Consider the following 10,000-nt stretch of genomic DNA (forward strand, 5'->3'; position numbering starts at 1 on the left):
GATGCCTGTTGTTGGGGGGCGGGGTTGGTTAGGGAGGGAGGGAGATAGTAGTTAGTTTTAATTAATTGATTTTTGAAATTTAAATCTAGATGAAGGAACATTATAGCTTTCACCTGACATAAAAAAAATAGCCTTTATTTGAAGCAGTAAATGAGCTTGCCGAATTTATCTTGAATATTTATTGATTTTGTTAATAACGGAAAGTACTTCTGACGTGTTAATGACTGAAAATGAAAGAATTCAAAGCATTTAATTGGAGGAACATAAGGACGAAAACCTGAGAGAGGAAACATAATAGCCCAAAAAATCTGACAAAGCACAACGGCAGAGCAAAGCTCCATAATTAAACGGTTGGGGATCTGTTCAATCACGCGAATTACATTCATTGACGACAAGGAGGATCAAAGCGACAAATAACAACAGTCAAATAACAAATAACAACAGTCTCCCAGGGACGTCCATGATCGACAGCCCAGCCGTAATTATCAAACCCTTCAGTGTAATGAATCGCATTGTCGTTTCTTTTTATTGCACCGTCGATTTATCATCAAAGCTTTGTTGTTATCTAATCGATGATTCTGTTGATGATGATGATATTAATGGTGACGATGATGTCTGCGTTGTCGGGAGAGGTCAAAGTTGACCTCGGTTCCTTTCATGACCTCTGGTGCGACGGTTCTGATAAACAGTCTCAAGGGGATGTAAAGAGTCGTATTTCCTTTACAGGTCACTAGAATATGTTTGTCTGCCGGTCTTTCTGTCTGCCTGTCTCTCTCACTCTATGTGTATATATATGTATATATATATATATATATATATATATATATATATATATATATATATATATATAATATTTATTTATATATGCATATATATATATATATATATATATATATATATATATATATATATATATATATATACATATATTGTAATAATTAATCTAAGGAGAATTTGGGAGTCACTGCAGCTATTATATTGCACACACAAACGCTCTCTCTCTCTCTCTCTTCTCCTGTATATATATATATATATATATATATATATATATATATATATATATATATATATATATATATAGTATGTACAGTATGTATGTATGTACATACATATAAGCATACATACATATATGCATATGAATAAAGAATACATAAACATACCAACTTATACCCAAATCACTATTCAAACGACGACTCCCACTTAGAAAAAAATAAGTCCCGGATAAAAACGAGGAAAGAGGAATATTCCTCATTCTGGAAAGCGAATGGTATACGTAGGAAGGACGTCTCGGTTAATGTATTTCTCAGCCGGCAATAATCCGTTTCCCAGCTGGTTCGCAAGAGACGAAATTCACATATTTCGTGTAGGAATGGAATGGAATATAGAATTTAGGTCAAAGGCCAAGCACTGGGACCTATGAGATCATTCAGCGCTGGAAAGGAAATTGAGAGTAGGTAGGCTTGAAGGGTGTAACAGAAGGAAAATCTCGAAGTTGCACTATAAATAATTGTTAGGAGAGGGTGGATAGCAAGACGGAAGAAAGATAATATGAATGGAGGTACAGTAAAAGGAATGAAAGGGGGTTGCAGCTAGAGGCCGAAGGGACGCTGCAACGAACCTTTAGTAATGCCTACAGTGCACCCCGTGAGGTGCACTGACTGCACTAGCCCCTACGGGGCATATGTCAGATATTCGTGTTTATTACGAATGCCAGTTGCTGTAATATGTCATTTTTTGTAAGGCTACTGGCGGTGGATTACTTACATTTTTATATATTATAATTTGTATTTTTATATGTTATTACTTTTATTTTTTATATATACTTATCTATTCAATCGAAGCACACATTTCTCTTATAGAAAGCAACAGACACATAAAAATGTTTTTATATACTATTACTACTACTTGCATTTTAATGTATTATTGCTTATGATTTTACGTATTATTATTATTACTTGTATTTTTTATATTCTATTCTATCGAAGCAAACGTTCCTTTTATAGAGGGCAATACACATTAAAAATCTTGAGATTTTATATAAAGTAAACTTGGCTAATTAAGTATGAAGTAAATTTGGCTACTTAAGTATTAAGTAATTTTGGTTACTTATGTATGAAGTAATTTTGGTTACTTAAGCATGAAGTAAATTTGACTATTTAAGTATGAAGTAAATTTGGTTACTTAAATAAGTAAATCTATGCCAATTCTATATTGAATAGATTGCACATCCACCAAACATTTCAAAATTGTAACAACATAAATAGTGAAAAATTTAAATGAAAAAAATTGTGTTCAAAACCAATCATATTTCCTATTTCTCAGGAATGCGTCGCCAAAGAGATATAAAGTTACCTTTCATTTGATTACTTAGAGAAGAAGATCAGTCTAACTGTTAATATTATTATTTACTAATAATACCAATAAATAGTTTCCTTTTTTTCATTGTTTACTCTTTTAGACGAGAGCTTACAAAGATAGCTACAGATTCTGTCAATTTTCTGTAACTCTTCTACATTTTCTAGGTATTAAAAATACTTTTTTTCCTTATTAAATATGACTTTACATTTGTACTCGTATTATGTCGCCTAATTCACTGTCTAAATATTCAGTGAGTGTTTGTGAAACATTTACTAAAACTCCGTTACAGGTGGGTCAGAGTTCCCAAAATCTTAATGTAAAAGGATTCATAGTGATCTAGGAAAGCAACTGCGTGCGTGCACACACGCACAAAATCACGCGCGCTTGTGTGTGAGAGTTTGAAATGTTCGCTAAAGCTTTGGTTTTGACAGGTAAGTGTTCTCGAAAGCTTAATTGAACTGAAATGAATTGAATACAGAATTTAGGCTAAAGGCCAAGCACTGGGACCTATGAGGTCATTCAGCGCTGAAACGGAAACTGACAGTACAATGTTTGAAAGGCGTAACAGGAGGAAAACCTCGCAGTTGCACTGTGAATCGATTGTTAGGAAAGGATGGAAAGTAAGATGGAAGAAAGAGGATATGAAAGGAGGTAGAGTAAAAGGAACGAAAGAGGTTGCAGCTAGGGGCCGAAGGCACGCTGCAAAGAACCTTAACTAATGCCTACAGTGCACCGCATGAGGTGCACAGAGGGCACTACCCCTACCGGGTCGAAATCTTAATGAGAAAGGGTTCATAGTAATCTGGAAATGCACTTGCGCGCGCGCGAACACACACACACATGGGTTAGTTTTTTATAATTTTTCGATTCCATCTTCCATTTCGGCTACGAAATTTATCTCTCGCTAATTTCTCTATTGCGCGTAAACATATCTTAGCTACAGAAAACTGTCTTTATGTCTTTAATTCTATTCTCAGTTTATTCTGTTCAAAATTTGAATTATTTCTTCCCTTTCAAGTTATTGGCCACCAAGGGCTCGTTCCATATGAATAGGGTTTATCGTCTGAATAATAATAATAATAATAATAATACTAATAATAATAATAATAATAACACCCAAGTGTCTTCCTTCAATACCTGTGATCTCTACTAAGCGTTTGCCTTTCCAAATTCAATTGCGCGAGCGCTAACTTGCCCATTGATTTCATTAGTATGTAAATTCTGTTCTCCCTAGCTTTCGGCTTAGAGACGTCTAAGCTTTTGAGAGAGAGAGAGAGAGAGAGAGAGAGAGAGAGAGAGAGAGAGAGAGAGAGAGAGAGAGAGAGAGAGAGAAACGCTCACGAAGACTATCATTTCTCGTTACATACTTTTAATTAATTGCCAAGGTTAAATACCTGCTAAAAGATTGCTAGTTTCTGGAGAGAGAGAGAGAGAGAGAGAGAGAGAGAGAGAGAGAGAGAGAGAGAGAGAGAGAGAGAGAGAGAGAGGCAGGCACACGAAGGCTATCATTTCTCCTTACATACTTTTAATTAACTGCCAAGATTAAATACCGACTAAAAGATGCTGGAGAGAGAGAGAGAGAGAGAGAGAGAGAGAGAGAGAGAGAGAGAGAGAGAGAGAGAGAGAGAGAGAGAGAGAGAGAGAGAGAAATGTTAGCACTTCAATTCCTACACTTTTTAATTGCTTGAACACTTCGTCTTTTCATTTTCTCTCAAAATCTTCTGAAACATCGTTGCCTCTTCTTCTTCTTCTTCCTTAGCAAGGTTCCTGCTCCCTTCAATGGCTGCAGTTCCTTCTCGACCATCACCTTTATGCACAGAGATATTTTACCTCACTGTACCTCTCCCGGTATTAGGTACTTCGGGCCTTACAACAGAGAGAACAATTGCTAACTCGTTCTTTTCTTCAATGGCATCATAATCTGTACACTCTAATTGGCCAATCCACTTCGTTAATGTCACTTGTAGCCACACAACGTCTGGGTGGAATTCTGTCCAATTAACACCAGGTGTGTATTATTTTAGGCATGCTCTGAGATTGGCATGCTATTTCATTTTTCTTTATGCAATCAAAAGTTACTTTTCACTAAGCTTTAGATGCATTCTCTCTCTTTCTCTCTCTTTGTTTAGTTTACCATCGGTATCTTTTATCATCTCTCTCTCTCTCTCTCGTTTAGTTTACCACCTGTATCTTTTACCAACTTCTCTCTCTCTCTCTCTTTCTATTTAGTTTACCATCTGTATCTTTTACCAACTTTCTCTCTCTCTTTTTCTGTTTAGTTTACCATGTGTATCTTTTATCAACTTTCTCTCTCTCTTGTTTAATTTGTCATCTGTATCTCTTATTAACTCTATCTCTTTCACTCTCTCTCTCTCATTTAGTCTACCACCTGTATCTTTTATCAAGCATCAATTTCTTCATTAGCATTTTTATATAAACAAACACTTCTCTCCACGAGGGCTTCTCTGTCTACTTAAGTTCATATTTTCATAATCTCCAAACGCTTTTTTCACTTTGTATTCTCATTCATTACCCCCTATCGCATGTCCACTAGGATAAATTTCCTCACTTTGCCTCACTAATTCTTTTGTACGATTATTCTTTGTTTCTTTTCATTCACCAATTACCAAGTTTCGTTATTCCCGTGTTTTATTTCACATTTCCTTCCCAGTTCAACAGTCGCCTCGTTTCATTCTTCCTTGTTTGCTTCGCCAAAGACCTTATTTCATTAGTCTCTTGATTTAAAATATGATTAATCTTTATTTCCTGTCATTCACCAAACACAAAGACTCGTCGTTCTCTTGTTTTTCCTCGCAGCTCCTTCCCAATTCACCAGTTCCCTTGTTTCATTCTTCTTTCCTCTTTTTGTCTCATCAAACCCTTATTCCATTAGTCTCTTGATGTGAAATATGGTTATTCTTTATTTCTTTCCATTCACCAACCACCAACTTTCGTTATTCCTTTGTTTTTCTTCACCAGTTCCTTCCCGTTTTACCAGTTCCCTCGTTTCATTCTTCTTTTTGAGCTTCATCAAAGCCCTTATTTCATTAATCTCTTGATGTAAAACATGATTATTCTTAATTTCCTTTCAACAATCACCAAGTTCCGTTATTCTCTTGATTTTCTTCACCTGTTCCTTTTCAATTCACCAGTTACCTCTTTTCATTCTTCTTTCTTCTCTTTTTGCTTCATTAAAGCGTTTATTTCAATAGTCTCTTATTTCGTTTAGTTCACCAATCACCAAGTTTCGTTATTCCCCTGTTTTACTTCACCAGTTCCCTCGTTTCATTCTCCCTTTTTTTGCTTCGTCAAAGCCTTTATTTCATTTGTCTCTTATTTCACTGAGTTCACCATTCACCAAGTTTCGTTATTCCCCTGTTTTACTTCACCAGTTCCCTCGTTTCATTCTCCCTTTTTGGTTCATCAAAGCCTTTATTTTCATTTCACAGTCACCATTCACCAAGTTTCGTTATTTCTGTTATTTCACCAGTTCCCCGTTTCATTCTCCTTTTTTTGCTTCTTGTCAAAGCCTTTTATTTCATTTGTCTCTTATTTCACTGAGTTCACCAATCACCAAGTTTCGTTATTTTATTTCATTTGTCTCTCATTTCACTGAGTTCACCATTCACCAAGTTTCGTTATTCCCCTGTTTTACTTCACCAGTTCCCTCGTTTCATTCTCCCTTTTTGGTTCATCAAAGCCTTTATTTCATTTGTCTCTCATTTCACTGAGTTCACCATTCACCAAGTTTCGTTATTCCCCTGTTTTACTTCATCAGTTCCCTCGTTTCATTCTCCTTTTTTTGCTTCGTCAAAGCCTTTATTTCATTAGTCTCCTGATTTGAAATATCCTCTCGAAATGAACATCAGAAGGAGAAAGTAAAAAATAAAATTGGACCCATTTTCTCTTATCAAAATCATGGACCACCCGCACTCGATCATATTCTCATTTCGTCTTGACGGGGAAAGATAATCTACGACGCAGCGTAATGCCAGGACTTTATGCATATGCACGAAGGGTAATTATATGTCAGCGAGCTTGCATAAGGGCGTGCATGTATATATGTATGATTACGTGCATGTATGCCTTTGCATGAATCCGCGAGTGGATGTTGAGTGATACAGGCCCGGAGACGAAGGAAGGTCTCAAGTTATCGACCGCAAGCAGCGATTCCTAGATGCTATTTGGAAATGTATAGAAATATCCGAAGTAATTAACAGATCTCATATAGAAGTGGGTATTGATACTGGAGTTTAAAACTGAGGCCAAAGTCCAGGCGCTGGGACATATGAGGTCATTCAGCAGTGAAAATAATTTTGAAACAATTGTTAGGAGAGGGTGGGAATTAAGATGGAAGAAAGAGAATATGAACGGAGTATCGTAAAAGGAATGATTGGGGCTGCAGCTAGGGGCCGGAGGGACACTGCGAAGAATCTTAAGTAATGCCTACAGTGCACCGCGTGAGGTAAGCAGACGGCATTACCCCCTACGGGATATAGAAGCGGGTAGAGATAACTGAGATAATATTTAGATATTAATGAATATGGGGCTTAAGATATCTGAAGTGATTCCCAGATCTCAATTGAAATGGCTTAGAGATATGGGATATGATTCCCAGATAAACTTGGAACGGTTTGGACATAGCTGGAAGAAAGTTCGGATTTCACTTAGAAGGGCTTTAAGATATCTGCAACAATTTTCAGATTTCACATCAAAAGGCTTGCAGATTTTTGGAAAAATTACCAGATTTCACTTTGAAAGGTTTAGAGATATCTTACATAATTCTCAGATTTCACTCGAAAAGCCTTATAGATACTAAAATAATTATTATATTTCGCAGACCTCACTTACAAAGGCTTGTAGATATAAAAATTGATTCATGGACTTCACTCGACTGGTCTTAAATATATCTGGAATCACCTTATATTTCAAATAAAAAAGTTTATTGCCATCTAAATTAAATTTCCACATTTTAATTTAGAATACTTGGAAATAGCTGAAATCATTTCAAGATTTCACTTAAGAGGCTTGAAAGGACCTTAACTAATTCAGAGATCTCACAAATAATGGGTTCTAGATAAAAGAAAAAATAATTTCAAAAAACAAATTTGTAAAGTAAGTGTAAGATTTCGCTTAAAAAAGGCTTGGTGATGTAATTTCTTCATGTATCTGGGATATAAGATCCAGTTCACAATTTGAGTAAATGAATTTGCTCAGATAACAACACCTTTTCTTAAAACCAAACTAAACAATTATATACCACAAGCATACGAATCCGATTCCTTTCGAGGGACACATCGAGGTCGCAACTTGAAAGAGAGGCCGAGATGATTAATCACCCGAGACCAGAAATCTCTCTCAGTATTCGGAGCGAAAAAAATAAAATAAAATGGAGAATATTTGACCAGGAGTGAATCTCAGCAGAAAGAAAATGCTTTAAAGATGTAATCATAAAATCGAAGGTGGATGTGTGAGGTGTTTGGAGGAGGAGGAGGAGGAGGAGGAGGAGGAGGAGGAGAGAGAAATTTGAGAAATGTGTGGGAGCGAACTAGTGAACGTGATCCTATTAGATATGGGAATTCTGCTTCGAAAGATTTTCCTCCAGTTTGTTTAGTTCTTTTATGCTTTAATTCCTCCTTCCTTTAGAATAACCAAATAGACGAGAAATGAAAAACTCGGGGATAAAAGACGTGACTGAATGTGGTAATGAAAATAAAAACAACTCTAGATTATTCAGTGTTTTTAACCTAAAGAAAATATGAATTTTAAGGCTTTTGACAATTACCAATATTTTTCTTGTTTCGTTTTGCTAATAATCATTTACAAAGCATGTTTCACAAGCGATTTTTAACATTTTATTTGATGGATATGATTTAATTTCTTACACTTCTTTGTTTTCCTTCTAAAAATTTCTCTCTCCTCTTCTGTTTTCCCTGATTCAGAGAACCCTCTCATTTAAAAGGCGAGGCTCAAGATAAGGCCATTAAATTGCTCTTTTTTTTCTGTGGTCACGTAGAATCACAGATTAATATTTATGGTAAACGACCATTGTGTTATCTTCAACAGGAAAAACAACAAACACATTTTTTGGCAGTCTCCGATAGAATACAAATTTCAAAGCTTATGGTAAAATATATAATGTAACTGTCAATATCGAAAGTGGTTTTTGGTCATCTCTGATACGCAATAAATATTGCCTTTTTATGATTAAATATTCCTATTAAAGTCTTCAAAAGCTCGTGGATAGAATATTTCCGATAAATGATTTCCCAAAGCTTCACTTAGAATACGCTGGTTCTTACTTCAGATTTTCTTCGGTGGAAAGATGTTCCGAAGATATGTGAAGTTGGTGTTTATTTATTGCTAGAAATTACTTTACATATCAGGTACAAAAAAGTGCATGGTAATTACTGAACGATTATAAGGTACAGTACACTACATGTACACTGAACATTCACTTTCAATTAATAAGTTGTACTGGATTGCTTTTCATTTTTCAATTGTGCACATGCATTTGCTATACGTTCCCCGTACAAGCACATTATATTTTTGCGTAATTCACAAATGGAAATGCTGCTTTCTTGCATGCTCTTAAAAAACAAATCCCTATTAAGCCTCTTACTTGACCTCCATCCCCGCTTCATTTCTTCAATCATGCTGTCCAACCTCTCTAACTATGACTTATTAGCAAAACTGAGTTGCTTTCTCCCAGTTCCACCTTTAGATCCTTGCACATATCTCCATTATTTTCTGGATATCTTTATCTCGCCGTCTAACCACTCCAACTTCCTCTTTCCACTGTATTAAGAATTAAGTGCCCACGTGCTTGGTGTGAGTCTAAATTTTATAGATTAATAACTGTAACGTCACTAACTGAGGGATATTGAATATTTCTAGGTGAGTTATTTTAACTGGAACTAAGCCTATATTGTATTATTGGTAACAAATAGTTATCATCAGGAAATATTCTTCAATGATTGTGGAATCAGCTAAGGAACTCGTCGGTGTCAGAACATAAATGATATTCGTTGCCATGCATAAGTTCCAACTGCTAATTGAACAATGCTATTGGGTGCGAATCGACCAACCTCGAGGTGACGCAGGTACGAACTGACCTGGATACGAGTCGACCAGGCTCCGAGTTCAATTGAGTACGAGTCGACTAGGTTACGAGTTGACCTGCACCTTCCCCACCCCCTTCCTCGAATCAAGCATTTAGGAACGCGATAAAAATCAAGTTAATAAGTTTATACTTGGAATCGAAAGGCCTATATAAACTATTACATCTATCCAGGTTAGGTTTCATATTTTTCCTAATTTTTTTTTTTTAATTACGCTTTGGGTGCTCGTTTTCTTCTGTTTTGCCAGAATGACCATCAACCAGTCTGTAACACGGTTATATATTATTTTCTCTAAGCTTAATTAAATTTAATCACGCCTTTCTTCCGTTATCAATGATCAGATTTTTCCATACTCAAAAACAAGACGACAAAATCACATACTGAATAATCTCGGGAAATTCAGAGATAATCCTTCGCTCTTCCTTGATGGTATTATCCTTATGGGACAGATACTAACTGACTAGCAAAGAAATCTTATGCAAACGCGGTCACTATATATAAATATATATATGTATATATAT

At 35.8% G+C, this 10,000-nt stretch overlaps 1 protein-coding gene across 2 annotated transcripts in view; it reads right to left on the minus strand.

Moving 5' to 3' along the window:
- Positions 1 to 10,000, minus strand: part of LOC136845928 (uncharacterized) — a 46,219-nt gene that overhangs the window by 1,244 nt on the left and 34,975 nt on the right. For both annotated transcript variants that reach the window (XM_067116422.1, XM_067116421.1), the window contains exon 4: positions 1 to 5. This exon is cut by the window's left edge. In XM_067116422.1, coding sequence (XP_066972523.1) covers positions 1 to 5 — 5 coding nt within the window. The remainder of the gene's footprint in view (positions 6 to 10,000) is intronic.

Source organism: Macrobrachium rosenbergii, chromosome 14, assembly GCF_040412425.1.
Source record: "Macrobrachium rosenbergii isolate ZJJX-2024 chromosome 14, ASM4041242v1, whole genome shotgun sequence".
In the NCBI taxonomy this organism is placed as follows: domain Eukaryota; kingdom Metazoa; phylum Arthropoda; class Malacostraca; order Decapoda; family Palaemonidae; genus Macrobrachium; species Macrobrachium rosenbergii.